The sequence below is a fragment of the Cryptomeria japonica genome, chromosome 1 (assembly GCF_030272615.1).
Source record: "Cryptomeria japonica chromosome 1, Sugi_1.0, whole genome shotgun sequence".
Classification (NCBI taxonomy): Eukaryota; Viridiplantae; Streptophyta; class Pinopsida; order Cupressales; family Cupressaceae; genus Cryptomeria; species Cryptomeria japonica.
Window position 1 is genome coordinate 465,697,285 of NC_081405.1, and position 14,550 is coordinate 465,711,834.

Here is a 14,550-nt window from a genome sequence, read left to right on the forward strand (position 1 = left end):
TGGAATCCATGGTGCAGAATGATAAACAAGGTAAAAAACAAACACCTCAGCATTCATCAAGTCAATCTCTCCAGGTTGGGGCTAATGAACAACAAGAAGGAAGGAATGATGATGAAGCAACATCTCCCTTCAGAGAAGATAGACATCTGCCTAAGGAAATACAAGTGAGGGAAAGGAAGTCTTCTATTCCAGATTGGCTAAAAGAAAGACTGACAAGGGTAGTTGTGGTCGAAGAGGAAGAACAAGTGTTCGACTTGGAAAGTCTCATAGGAAGTTCTCATGAAGAGATCGAAAAGAGGAAGGCCACAAAGATGTCAAAGCTAATTAGAGATGAAGCAGGATTCAGAAAGGTACATATAGCTACACCAGTGGTGGACAAGTATGAGGATGAGATTCTAGTAGAGGAATATAATCTAGAGACATTTGATCTTGGTCCACTTACCTCCGAGCAAGCCATGGAAGAAGCAATTGATTCAGTGAGAGCACTTAATGACAAACTCAAGGAAGAAATGGAAAAGAATAAGAAGCTAGAAAGAGAGGTTAATGCTTGGAGAAATTACTTAAGTCATCTTAGTCAACCATTAAGACGACAAGATCCAGCACTATCACCTTTGCATGCACTTCCTCCCGAATCAGTAAATGAGGCAGAAAGGATGAAGAACTTAACCCAAATCATGAGTTCTTGGATTGATGAATCTTACAAGGTAGCCATTGAATTTGCAACAAGGATGATGAAGACAATCCATCGAGCTATCCAGGTTCTTGAGATCATTCATAATCTATTGGTAACTGTGGATGCATTCGCTCACACTAGAGATGTTGTCATCCTGGTCTTGCAAGTGATAAGGACACCGAGACAGATTCTAGCACAAGAGAAGATAATAGATGGAGAAGCCCATAACCTTCTGCAGTGGTCAACTTTGCTCCAGATGAAAGAAGTTCTTTTCGAAGATATCAATACCAAATGCAGCCGAGTTGAAAACACCATCCACCCTATTCAAGACAAGATGTTTGATGTATTGCGTACAATCCTTGACAGAAGGATTGAGATTGAGACAAATGTGGATGTCCAAGAGTTGGAAGATAGGATCAAGATCATTTTTTGCAAGGAAGAGAACTTGGTCACAGAGGAGCGGCGAGGTCGGATGCATGCTACTATGTTCCTGATTGAGAAAACAAAAGAGCTAGAGCCTGGATGGGAGACGACTCTTCTCGCTGCTTTTGATCAAGTCCTCCACTTGGAAGAATGAATGAAGAATCTTCATGAGATTCCCATTGCTGAGATAGAGGGGATTACGTCCAGATTCATTGAATATGCTAGAAAAGAGCATAGGAAAGGGAACAAAGTTCTAGATGAAAAGTTGTTATAAAATGATGTGGCAACTTTATTCCCATTGGGCTATGTTTCCTCGTTATTTGTGCCAATTCCTATTGGCTATGGATTGATAATGTTTATCTAAATGGGGACTTTTTTTGTAGCAAACCCTAATTAGGGTTTAGGTGTCAAAATCTCAGCCTTTGATCTTCTTTTGATCTAGGTCGTTCATTGTATTTGAGAGTGCTATATAAGCCCTCACTCATTTCATTTCAAGGAGAGAGAGAGAGAGAGTTAGAATTTAAATAGAGAAATAAGTTTAATATTGTCAGCAGCAGAGAAATAAGTAGTGAAGAGAGAAAGTTGAACAATTATTGTTTTATTTGGCTATGAGATCAATGAAATATTGAAGTTATAGTGTTTTATTGCAATCGTTGTGGCTATTTTCATGGTTGTTTATCTTCTTGAATCACTCTTAGTAGAGATAGCATTTAAGTTTTAAGATTGAAGGACGAATGTTGTGCTTGATCTTTGGTAAAACTCAGAATCCAAACCACTAACTCCTTACTGATTGTAAGTAAGCCCTGTGTGGTCAACTGGAGGCATTAAGATTGTTTGAAAGTTCAATCATTGTTGTGGTATTCATATGTATATTACTGATAGTATCTATCCCATTGATGATTTGAAAACCATTGAATTCCCTTAGAAGATCCAACCAATTCCAGTGGAGTTTTAATCCTTTGGCAATACTGAAATTGGTAGAGTTTTATCGAGACCAGTCCTCATTGAGTCGTTCTTTAGGATTAGTTTAAGTATCACCTCCTTAAAACCTTTATCTTTTTTATATTTTTTGAAACATCAGTTAGCATTAAGAGAATCTTGTTTCCTCATTAGAAAAGTAATTGCACAAACAAGCTTTCCTTGAAAGTACGTAAGGCCCCTTGTAAAACAGCAAACACAACGACCACTGGTGCTTATCCACGAGTAGAGATCCTACATAACAGAACCTTGAAGTTTCTCCGATTGATCCTTCTGCGATATCTTCAGCATTCAGGAACTTTATTCAAGAGAGGATAAGATACCTCTGGGTATTTTATTCTGGGTTTGGTCGCGTACAAAAGACACATCAACAGAACCTTAAGCAAATCTTCAGCATCCAAAAGATTTTGTTCAAGAGAGGGTAAGATACTTTGGTATATTATTCTGAGTTTGCATGTGCCTAGTGAACACATCAACACTATCCCCATCCCTTTCCCCAAAATGCTGTGGAACATAGTTTCCTTGTTCTCCCTTGCTGTTTCTACATCTTTCTTCTGACATGCATGTTACATGCCACAGACGTAAAGAGATCTATTTACTTTTCTTACTTGTGGGTGCACTACTGTTTTACATTCAAACTGGTCTAGCTGCACATTTTTTTGAGTACGCTGATTTGTTTTTATTTCTTGCATACTAGTAATGTTTCCCATTCCTGTAAAAGTTTCTAGGTTAAAGGATTCAAAAGAATTGGGGGACGCTGATCAGTAAAGCCTGAAGATATTTTACATTTCCTTTTCATGTATTTGTTCCTTAAAATTTATCTTCTCAATGGCCTGCATTATTATACAAACAGATTCTGTTTTAAGTACTGCTAGATTTATTCTATGTTTCTGGCCCCTTTCAATGTTTTCTTACAGGTTTTCTTCTTCAGCCTAACTTCAGATATTTACTACTCTAGAGGTGTAAAATAGATAATAGCCGGATGGCCATACTCATATTATATCCATCATCAGGACAGGATTTTTTCATAGTCAATGCCTTGTTACCATTCTATTCCTCCCATTTATAGGAGGATTCTATAGGGCCACAATTTTTCTGGATCTTTATTCAAAGAAATTCTTGCATAGCTAAGAACTCCAGGTTCCTGAATGAACTCAAAAGCAGTAACATATTCTATTAATTTCCAAACTTTTGCAAAGAAAATTATTGCCAGTATTTGCCAACAAAAAAAGGTAGTATTACCCATACTGGCAGAGTGCTCAAAAGGCCTTATACTGGGTTGAAAGCTAGCAACCATGGTTTCATGAAAAGTTATGACTGCTTCATTACTCAAGGTCCTTCCTGAAAGACTTGGTTCTTTTCTCGTATGGAAGTGAAAACTGACATGAAACAGTTTTTCAGCATTACCATGAGATCCGATCCAAATGGTTTCATTTCTCATGGACCTAGGCTTTCAAGGTTCTAGACCCAGATAGATCCCATCAACTAACAGATGAGGTCCTTTTCCTTTGAAACCCAAAGCCCTTGTCCCATTTCATCTATTGAGAGCTGTAGCAACCCAACAATTGTAGCTTTCATGGTGCCTACATCCACTGGTAGCAACCATTCTCATTTTTATGTGAAAGATGGCCTAATAATTGTATTTTGAATTTGCTGATGCACAAATATGTGCAGCTGATCCCTCCAGATTTGAGTATTTTCTTTGTGGACAGTGGATTTGAATGTGGAAAAATTCTGATGATGGATAGAGACCATGGCCTTCTAAGGAGGGAAGTAATCCATGCACAGCAGATATGATTTTGGCTGATCTATCTTTAAATAATGGGACTTATATCCAAAGGTTTTGAAAGGGTTGACAGGTTCAATCATGGGCTCAAAGGAGGTCTAAAGCAGTTTTATAAAAAAATCAGTACTGATATGCTGCTGTATTTATAGCTCGAACTCTTGAGTAAACATGCTTTTGGGGATAAAACATCCAGTATGTATCTATACAAAGTAGCACTCCAGAATTTGTATGGATACCACGTCTTTCACCTGCTGTGAATGTCAGTTAATCTGAATCTCCAACTTAATCTGACCCTACTAGCAAAAAATTTTATAGGTCAATTTTGTGAAGTTATCAACTCTATTATGAACTGTCTGATTAGAAGGTCCCACACAGCATCCAAAGTAGACTATTATTAACTAAGAAGGTATTGAAGCCAAACCTTCTAGCCACAAATGTTTGATTTATGGTAGGAAGTTCCAAATTGAGACGACTTTCAAAGCATATTTTTTCTAATAAATGTTATCCAGATCCATCATAGGTTGCATGAGCTATGGATTATAAGAAAGGATCTATCCACCTTTTCTCTTTTAATAAAGCAAGTCGTTCTTCCTATATGATGATGCAATACACTCTTCAGTGCACAAAATTTGTATATTCAGCTAATTGGCCTATTTGTCACAAACCAAAATTCAATTTGAAAAATATAAAAAATCATGACAATTATAATAAAAACATATCCTTTGGGTAGACAGTTACTTACGATTGACTGTTTGGTTCCAAATGTAAAAGAAGTGAGAAAAGACGGCTAAGGAATTCATCCAGCCATTCAGAAAAATTGATATCAAGCATCATCATCATGCTGCCATCTTCTTTATCATCAATCTTGGCTATCTGCCATAAGAATCATAAGAAAAATGAAAAATTCAAAAACATGAGTCACAATCACATAAATATTGTTTATGGCTCGGCTACAAAACAGATACCTACACTAGAGAATATGGATCCATAGAGTTGCATGGTTGCCAAGGTTTTAGGAGGATCATTCACATCCATACCAAGCAAAGTATTGTACATGGAAACCATTAAAGCATGTTTGTAATCTGTGGGCAAAGAAACATTTTCAGAAGCTTCCGAAGAAGATAAAAGTAAAGCACGGCCAGCAAGTGCCACTGCAGCAATTGCAGACTTAAATTGATGTGGAGCTGTCATCTGCAAAAGTGAGAAAGTACAGAAAACTCTCTTTAGGTGCAAAGTAATAGGAAAAATGGACTAAATTATCAACTCATTTAAAATCAAAACATTCTTCCTAGCTTACTAACAAACTGTCACTCCATTCAGCTAAAGGTGCCAAAAAGAGAAAAAAAGAATTAGTATGGAATAATAAAAATTCAAAAAGGTAAATTTTTCAACTTCAGCTAACAAAGGAAATATTTACAGTATCAAGTGCAATATGGAAACGCGACACAACAAAAGGAAGCACAAGAGAAGGCTCCACATAAGATAATACTGAAGCTGCATAGACAGCTGTTTCTGCAAGTGTATCACTCTTGCTATATTGTCCACGTTCAATCAACTTCAAAACTACTCTCACAAATGCTGCCCTTTCTAGTTTTCCAAGGATGTTGTGATCCACTCTTGATTCAACCTCTGCATTTCTGCAAAGAATATAAATAATAAGATTAAATTCTCTGTTTTTTGGAAAGCAAATATTCTAAGATTTTGAAAATAAAATTTAAGTAGTACTGATCTAAATTTACATTGCTATGCACATTTCTGTTTTAATTCTACTACAATCAATCTTGTTAAAGATGTTAATATTTTCAACATAAAATAGCAAGAATGGTAATAAGTTAAGGTAATAACATATAATTAAAAACATTCAAATCCACATTCACATCGGTGTCATAATGGTTTTACCGTTCCTCTTGTGAGAGGCGTTTTTGGAAGTAGTAGACTAGATATCGCAGAAAGCGTTCTAAAGAGTAAGTCCACCAACCTCCATTGGATGGATGATAATATCTGACAATGAGAAGAAAAGTTACATTGGAGGGAGTTTTCTCATTCAAATGCTTTTAACAAAACCAAACAAAACTATCTTCAATCAGACCTAGAGAATCCAGTGAGGTTTCAAGAGGCTTAACTGTTCTAAAAGGCTAACCATATTTTCAAAGTAAACTTGAGCTGAACCACCAGGTTTCAGCAGAAATACCTGCAAGAGTAGATTATATGGCTAAGATACACATCAAGTGTAAAATATTTCGGGGGAAATTCAAACAAGAAAAATGAGCAAAAGCAAATTCCACTCACATGGAAGATAATTACTAAACCTCATTTAAACCAGAAAATCAAAATGTACAATAATTGAGCATATAATTTATTCAAGCATAGGTACAAAAGGAAATAAGATTTGTTACAATTGATTTTGCAATTTCTCTCGTGATTGTGCCTAGCTTTCTTGAACAAAACACAGATATGGTGCTTCCTGGAACATCAGCTCTTGAAAAAGGATATGATCCATTGTTATTTGCCACTGGTACCTGTTTTATAAATAGGATGTCACCAATTATAAAAAATTATTGACTATATTTACATAAACATAATTTTACAATAGCAATAATGCCTATCAAAACTCATATAGCAAAACAGAACCACAAAAGAGTTTCATAAAAATCAATTATTTCCTTCTAAATAGCAGTTAACAGTGTTGCAATTGTTTTAGAAATAATTTCTAACTCTTCTATGGTTGTATGAAAATAAGACAATATCCTGGCTTTTAAGTTGCAAAGTTTGCCGAATTTTTACCATGGCATAAATTTCAGTCTGCTGAGTCCAAGTATGTGAAATATGTTTTAGTGTTCTCCCTCCATGGCAATAAAGTTAATCTTAGAAGATCATGCCAAAGCAAGAGAGTTTGCTCTTCATTAAAACGTTAAACCTCAAGGTCAACCAAGAGGAATAATAATATGCATAAATATTTGTTTTGATGTGAATTTACATGATTGAATCAAATAAAGCATAATGATAAAAGAAAAATGGATGTATGAATAAATGATGAAAGCTGTTAGCTTTTATTTTGGCTAACTTTCTAGCAATGGAATATCATTGCTGCCAAAGAATGGACATCACCTTTTGTGCAGAAAAAGAAGATAGTTAAATTTGGGTTTTAGAAATTCATGTCATATTTTTATTTTTCCAATTTGGTGATGACACCAATTGGGAGATTGATTTGTTGAATAAATAAGGAGACAAATTGCAAAATCCATGGGGCTCACAAAACCATGGTAAGTTAAAAGAAAAAAAATTCAAACCTTTGATTTTTCTGTTAGATTTCTTATTTTGTTTTAGTTTGTATCCATTTCAATTCAAAGCTAGTTCACCTTTATTTATGAACAAAATATTATAGTTGCCAAAAAAGAAACTCGTGTCAAAATAAGCTGCAAAGTCCATCAAATTAATTTGAACCCTGAAATTTATTGGAATTGTTTAAAAACAATTTGATAGAAAACATTACTAGCAATACACTACATACGATTTACAATCAATTCAAGTGTTTCCTCCACTTTCCCCACGATTCCGACACAAGGGGATACCAATGGGTTTTGAACTTGAGACCTCATCGTCAATCTGGAAGCATGTTACCACTGAATCACAGGCTCGAAAAAGGGTCCATAACATTACAGTAAATGATTAGACTTTTGTTTTACTATTATATGTTGCACACATAAACCTTCTCCTTATTCAGATTGTTTGGTGCATAACTTATAGCAGCTCCCTACCACATATGTTCCAATTTCTCTTATGGTTCAGATTTTCATCAGTTACTATATGAAATAAGTTAATAACATCATATTCTCCTGTACACATCCTCAGTGAAAAATTCTAAACATTAATTGAGATTATGCAAGAAAATGACAGCACTTTCACTGATGCTAAAAGTTGGTAAATAAATCAGATTTCATTAAGGAATAACAATTAAAATTTGTTTCTGAAATCCTTTCATCTCAAGAACAAGCTCAATCCATGGTTGTATCCATTAAATATGAAAATGAAGATTTCTTTAACCTACATACTGATTAGAGCAGAAAAGATCTACACTGATAGCATACCTCAAAAATATTCAAGTACTGTGTGAAAAGAACTGGAAGGAAACATTCCCAGTCGATTGTAGGGCAGTTTTTTATGACACGACACATGATGGAACCCCACTGAAAATCCCAGAATTGACATTTGGGCATTCCAGCCCATAGATCCAAGACATCCTTTATCCAGTTGCTAGCAGATAAAAGAATATAAAATTACAATTAGGAATGATATCAAATGGTAGAAAAGCTGAGGAAGATAAAAGCAAAATTAGTATTTACTTGCCTATTATAAAAACCACAGTTGACTGGATTTGTTGGCAAAAACAACTGGAGAAAACCAACACCTTCCAACGATGAGTTATGCCATAAATTGTCCATAAGGGATCTGCACAGAAGAATCCCAAATTATACAAACCTGGAAGCCTGTCACTATATTCCAGCAAAAAGTTAGGCCAGAACTAGTAGCAGCACGAATACCATTATAGTAGAAGAATTGACAGAGTTTAGAAAATAGAGGTATGAAAGATAGGGAGAAAATGAATTGTTTCTCTTGTCTATACAAAAAAAATATATAAAATAAGTACTTCAATGAATGAGAATCTCTAAAACCTTTCTATGATGATTCACAAAGCTACTTTATCAGCTTCCTTGGACAGTAAAGCAAAAAAAAAAAATTCAAGACTAGTATATTATTATTTCATTTGGTCCAAATATTGACAATATAGCACATATAGCCCTTTCCTAGTCTTCACCTTCCCCACCCCCAAGCACTAACCTGAATAAACAGATGTTTAATAAACATACCAAAAAAAATCCTTTCCTCAGCTAGTAACAAAACAGGAGTTGAAATCAGTGTCTTTATATATTTATCATTTATGTAAAAGTTTTGATTCGAGGATCCAAACCTTGCTCAAAAAGTTACTGGATGTAATTTTTAAAAGCGTAAATGTCTGGTATAAGTAATCTACCTGAACTCGAGCCATATTTCTTCTGCAGACCCTGATGGAAAAAATTTCCGACTGTAATGAATTAGAGATTTCAATGCATCCAAATGATTGCGTTTTAAGCTCAAACCCTCTGCACTTTGACACCTGTACACATGAAGAAAAAAGAATATTACAATTTCTCTCAAAAGAATGTGTAGATAATTTCAGTTCTATCAAATTAAAATAGGCATTAAATAAATTTTAAACTACATTTTATTGCAATTATACAATCTCAATTAAACAACCATTTAGTGCCAGTCATGCACAAAAAATTAAAAAAGAAAATTAAAATTTAAGTGAGCCAATTTTCTGCAAGAAAACTAGGGCCATAATCACAACAAGAGGCCAGAATGAAACCACTGCATGACTAAAATTGGAAAATTATCTGTAGGGGCCATTCTAATCATAATCCTGTTCATGTGTATTTATGTCTATACCTGAGGATTAAAATTACTGTGTAAATTCTAAGCTTTTATGATGGTACAGCCCCACTCCCATGTATATCAACTCTATCATATTAAAAATGTTGTATCAGTCAACACACCACATGGATTGACTAACAAGACGATGAATGGAAATCGAAGAGAGAAAACATTAAACATGATCAAGAAAACTAGGACCTTCCTATGATCGTCTAACAGATGTTTCGGAGAAGAGCAAAATAACAACAGCCTGATGAAGAAGTCCTAAAGTAGAAGGTTCAGAATTATTGGTATCCTGGACTGCCAGTATATCAATTGGCTCTATTGAATGAAACAATGTGGTGTTAGTCAACAGACTACATGGATTGGCTTACAAAAGTATGATTGGAAATCAAAGTGATAAAGACAACTTGATAAGGAAAGAATTGTGTTGGACTAATTAGGTAATCACCTTAGTAATTAATTAATCAATCATCAATTACTTAGATCCCCTATTACTTTATTACGCTTAGCTAAACTTAATGTTAGAGTCACCAATGGACTCGATCCTCTTGGATCACTTGCAAAACCAAAAAGATGCCTTACACAAGAGAGTAGCAAGAGAAATATACTGCTTGATTAGGGACACAATGGATTGGATTGATATTGGACACACTACATCAAATATGTACATATGATGCCTTGCTTATAAAGGCAAGATCGATAGATAAGATTAGACAAGATTGCGACATGTGCCTTAATTCTATACAATGAGATAGCTAACATGATAAATATTAAATGACCTAGGACAAGAAGTAAATTCCAAGATAAGATCATATGACAACTAGGACTTCTAGAAAGATTCCTAGAACCTAAGTTAGCTTAAACGTGTGAATAGGACCTACTAGCAATATAGTTAGGTAAAATACCTTATTCACACCAACATGCCCCCTTAAGTGCAACTTAGGGAATAGTAGACATATGCAAATGATGCAAAAGATAAAGATTATGATTGTGGTCTCGGCTACTAGGGGCCATGTCAAGTACCCAATTACAAATGCAATCTCTCACAAATGGAGACAAAGGAGAAAATCCAATGAGACAAAAGTCCTGTACAAAAGAGAGAACAGATACAAACACAAACAAGTGATGAAAGAGTGATGAATGGAAGACTCAATGATAACCCTCAAGGACTACATACATCACAAATATATAATCAATTACCCCTCCATAGGAAGGAAAGAGAAACTATGTAGCCCTCCCACAATGTATAATCTCTTGCAAAAGTGGAAAATGGTTGAAGACAAAACATTATCCAGTGCCTACAAACAACATTTTCCCCTTTTGGAAGAAGATAGGCCAAGTACAAATGCAAGCATGCTTCCCATTCCAAACAGGAATTGGTAGGAAGAATAGCCCAAATGTATGAAGATTGTGTCTCTAGAATCTACTCGTCTTTCCAAGTCCATGGTAAATGATGATGTCACAATCCAATCAGGTACATGCCTAATCAAAATAGAAGATGACAAACCAAGATCAAGTGCTAACCAATATTGAACCAGATCCACACAAAAACATAATGTGACAATAATTGTGCTATGATTGTAAAAATCAAAGAAGAGAGATAACCCCTCAAATTGCTCCTCTGGATTTGAAATGTGAGACTCCACAAACAAGTTTGAAATGCATATCAAGTAATCATCCCTCAAAGGTATATTTGAAAGGCTATGCTTTACATACTACAAAGAATCATTGGAAGCTTTCGATGAAGCATCTATGGAATTCGATGGAGCAACAAAAGATGCATGTGTGATCTCAATTGGAGAAGTGGGAGTTGCAAGAGAGGTTCTCTTGATCATCAAGATGCTCAAGTGTTGCACATATTCAAGCTCCTTTGAGGTATCATCATCAAAGGGTAGATTATCAACATCGTCAAGTGGAATGAAGCAATCTCATGTAGAATCATTTGGGAATGGAGGATTATGTGGATCTCTATGGATCTCCCAAATCTTGGTCCAAACTGTATGTGGACACTATATGTCTCCCTGAATATGCCTTCACTAATAGTTGTACCAATCAATCCTATGATGTGGTCATTTTAATTACCCCACACAAATTTCTTCCATTTTTTCTTTGGCTCAAGGATGAACCCATAAAGATGAGGCAAAATATTGAGCCATCTACAATGTGTTAGGATACCTTTTTGCCCAGACTCATAAATGTCCTTAGAAAGATTATGGAAGGATGAGTTGCATAACGCATGATTACTACAATGATGCACTGCTCAAATGAATAAATGACAGATCAATACAAGAAATATGGCTCAAATGAAGTGATTTGTTCAAAACAACACCTTCCCAAGTGCCAACATGTCCACATATCCTCCAGAATGCAAATATAGCAAAAACTGAATAAAATGTACTTGGGACTGAAACTAGAAAAAGTGAATCAATGGCTTGAAAAATCCCTTGAATGCCTTTCCAATGCCGCAAGAATAGCAAAAATCAAAGATTGTAGCAAGAATTTATGAGCTCAGGGGCAAAAAATGAAGATTGACTTAAAAGAGCAATAACCTTCATCTACAATCAAATCTGATAATGAAACCTACACCATTGGAAAGTAAATAGAATCAGCTTTCCAACATCTTGTTTGCAGGAATCTAAAAACGGGATCAAAAGTTACGAATTTTTTAACAAAAGGCTCAATTTGACCTGTAGTGACAACCCTCTTGGCAAAATTAAAAAGTCAAAACACAAATTCATCCAATATGGACAAAATTTATATTAAAATAGAGATTTGTGGACCTTTAGAATGCAATGGCAACATCCATTTTGGCTAAAACTGCTTCAGTAATAAGGTTATTCACCAGATTTGAGCTTCAAACCCCTAGTTTCCAACCATATCATGAAATGGCCAAATTGAGTGAAATAAAAGTCAAATATGACTTATTTGGACACTCTAAACTCAAACGTGAGCTTATATTTGCACCAACGTGCTCCAAAATAAACTTGCAATACATAACCACAAAAATAGTTTCCCCAAGATCTTAAATGGTGAGGTCCAATTTGCATCAAAGTGGACTAAGCAAAAGCTCAAGCTTGATTATATCCTAGATTGGAGAAGGTGCTTGTAGACCTCAAGCTTTGATACCATGTTAAAGTCACCAATAGACTCGAGCCTCCAGGATCACCTGCAAAACTAAAAAGATGCCTTCCACAAGGGAGCAGCAAAAGAAAAATATTACCTAATTATGGGCACAATGGATTATATTGAAATTGGAAATACTACATCACAATATGTACATTTGATGCCTTACATATAAAGGCAAGGTTGATAAATAGGATTAGACAAGATTGTGACATGTCTTAATCCCCTATGCAATGAGACAGCTGATGAGCACACAACTATACTATGAGGGGTGGTGAATCAATATAATACAATCTTTTACTTTTTCAAATTAACAATCACAATAACATCAATTGCACAATATCAATAACACAAGAAGAACACATGAGGTATCTCTTACTGAGTTGTTGCTTATATGAATGCTTCCCTAACAAACTTCAAGCACCAATCCATTGCAAACACCAATCCCCACAACTGAGCACCAACTCAGTAAGAGACACCTATCACTTTATAAGGCACATACCTCTCCCATATGAGGCATCGAGCTCTAACAAGACAAAATATCACCTTTAAAATGTTGCTTCTTCAAAAAATGATGAACATAGTTTACTCACAAATCTGCAATTCCTTCACAAATCTGAATATATTTCCTTTACAAATCTGCATACATTCCTTTCACGATTCTGCATAAATTCCTTTTCAAATCTGTGTATAATCCTTTCAAAATTGTATATACTTCCCTTTCAAAATTGTATATACTTCCCCTTCAAATCTGCATAAACTATCCTTTCAAATTTCATTATAGCATATTCATATATCTGCTGTTATACTCAGAAATCTGCTCTTAATTGGACTGATCTATCATGTATCCACTTTCACTATTCAGTTCATATAGACTTCTTCACAAAATCTGCCTTCTATTTTTCTCCTCTTGTGTTTGAATAATAAAGCTTTAATTCCTCACATCTTCATCTACAAGTCTGCTTATTTTGGACAGATGTCACATTTTTCTTGCATACTGTTGGTTGAAAATTTTGTACACCTGGGAAGGCGTGCAAAATTATGATTTCAGCCACGGGGTGTGGGATAAAAACTCTCCTAATTCTAACGGAAGGCTCCCCCTTTCCTACTTCTAACTATTACAAATTAACTATAACTTATTGTTGTGATGTTTTCACACATCGCCCCATTGCAAATGGGGACCCCCACTTTTTTCTGCCTTCTAGGTTAGTTGTTAAGTCTTTTAGCTATTAGCCTTGCATTTGGAAGAAGTGTAGCATCCCAGGTGGCTAAGATGTAATCTGGATAGGGCTTTCTCTTTAGGATAAAGTCAAGCACAACACTTCCTTTGCTCTCGTAAGCTTCTGACCTGCATCTCCCAACACTGCCAGTGGTTGCCCAAGCCCGATCACTCCTTTTCATCTTCTCTTTTATCCATCCTCACTAACCCCATTCTCCCTCGCCTGTTTCCTTCCATCCTTACTTCCTTCCATTTCCACTCCCCACACCTTTCTACCTTACATCCTTACTTCCTACGTTTACCCTTCACCTTTCACCACATTCTCCTATCCTCCACCCTCTATCTCCCATCCCCTTATCCCTCCATCTTCTTTCACTTCCTACCACCTCATATACTTTCCATTTCCTACATTTTCTAACCTTCATCTCATACCCTTTATTCCCCTTTATCTCCCTTAACATACCCTTTCATTACATCTCCATCTTTCATTTTCTCACTCTCTAAATTCCCTTCCCACCTTTCACCTCATAAACTTTGGTTCCTCCTCCCACTACCATGCCACACATGCTTGCGCCCACCACAAACTTTAAAACATGGAGATTTTAAAAGTTTTTTTTTTAAAAAAGCATTGTAATTTCCTTTGACTCCCTTTTTACCATGGCATTGCTTGGGCCCCACCATTTTTAATAGAAATCAGAAATTTGTCTTTGATGTTTCTAAGGCACAAATTAAAGCCTTTCGATTTTCTCTTGACTGTTCAAAGCACTGACATATCTTTTGCCTAGTCAGATCAGCAACAAAAACAAACACACCTGTCCTATGGCATTTAATATGAGTTGCTCGGCCTCACAAACTGATTACAAGGCATTCAAT

At 35.6% G+C, this 14,550-nt stretch overlaps 1 protein-coding gene across 2 annotated transcripts in view; it reads right to left on the bottom strand.

Annotated features, from left to right (window-relative positions):
* Positions 1-14,550, bottom strand: part of LOC131071611 (proteasome activator subunit 4) — a 200,706-nt gene that overhangs the window by 153,091 nt on the left and 33,065 nt on the right. For both annotated transcript variants that reach the window (XM_058007535.2, XM_058007527.2), the window contains exons 4-12: positions 8,893-9,015; positions 8,208-8,309; positions 7,949-8,114; positions 6,257-6,379; positions 5,984-6,051; positions 5,760-5,861; positions 5,278-5,497; positions 4,830-5,051; positions 4,603-4,733 (exon numbers count right to left, since the gene is read on the bottom strand). In XM_058007535.2, coding sequence (XP_057863518.2) covers positions 4,603-4,733; positions 4,830-5,051; positions 5,278-5,497; positions 5,760-5,861; positions 5,984-6,051; positions 6,257-6,379; positions 7,949-8,114; positions 8,208-8,309; positions 8,893-9,015 — 1,257 coding nt within the window. The remainder of the gene's footprint in view (positions 1-4,602; positions 4,734-4,829; positions 5,052-5,277; positions 5,498-5,759; positions 5,862-5,983; positions 6,052-6,256; positions 6,380-7,948; positions 8,115-8,207; positions 8,310-8,892; positions 9,016-14,550) is intronic.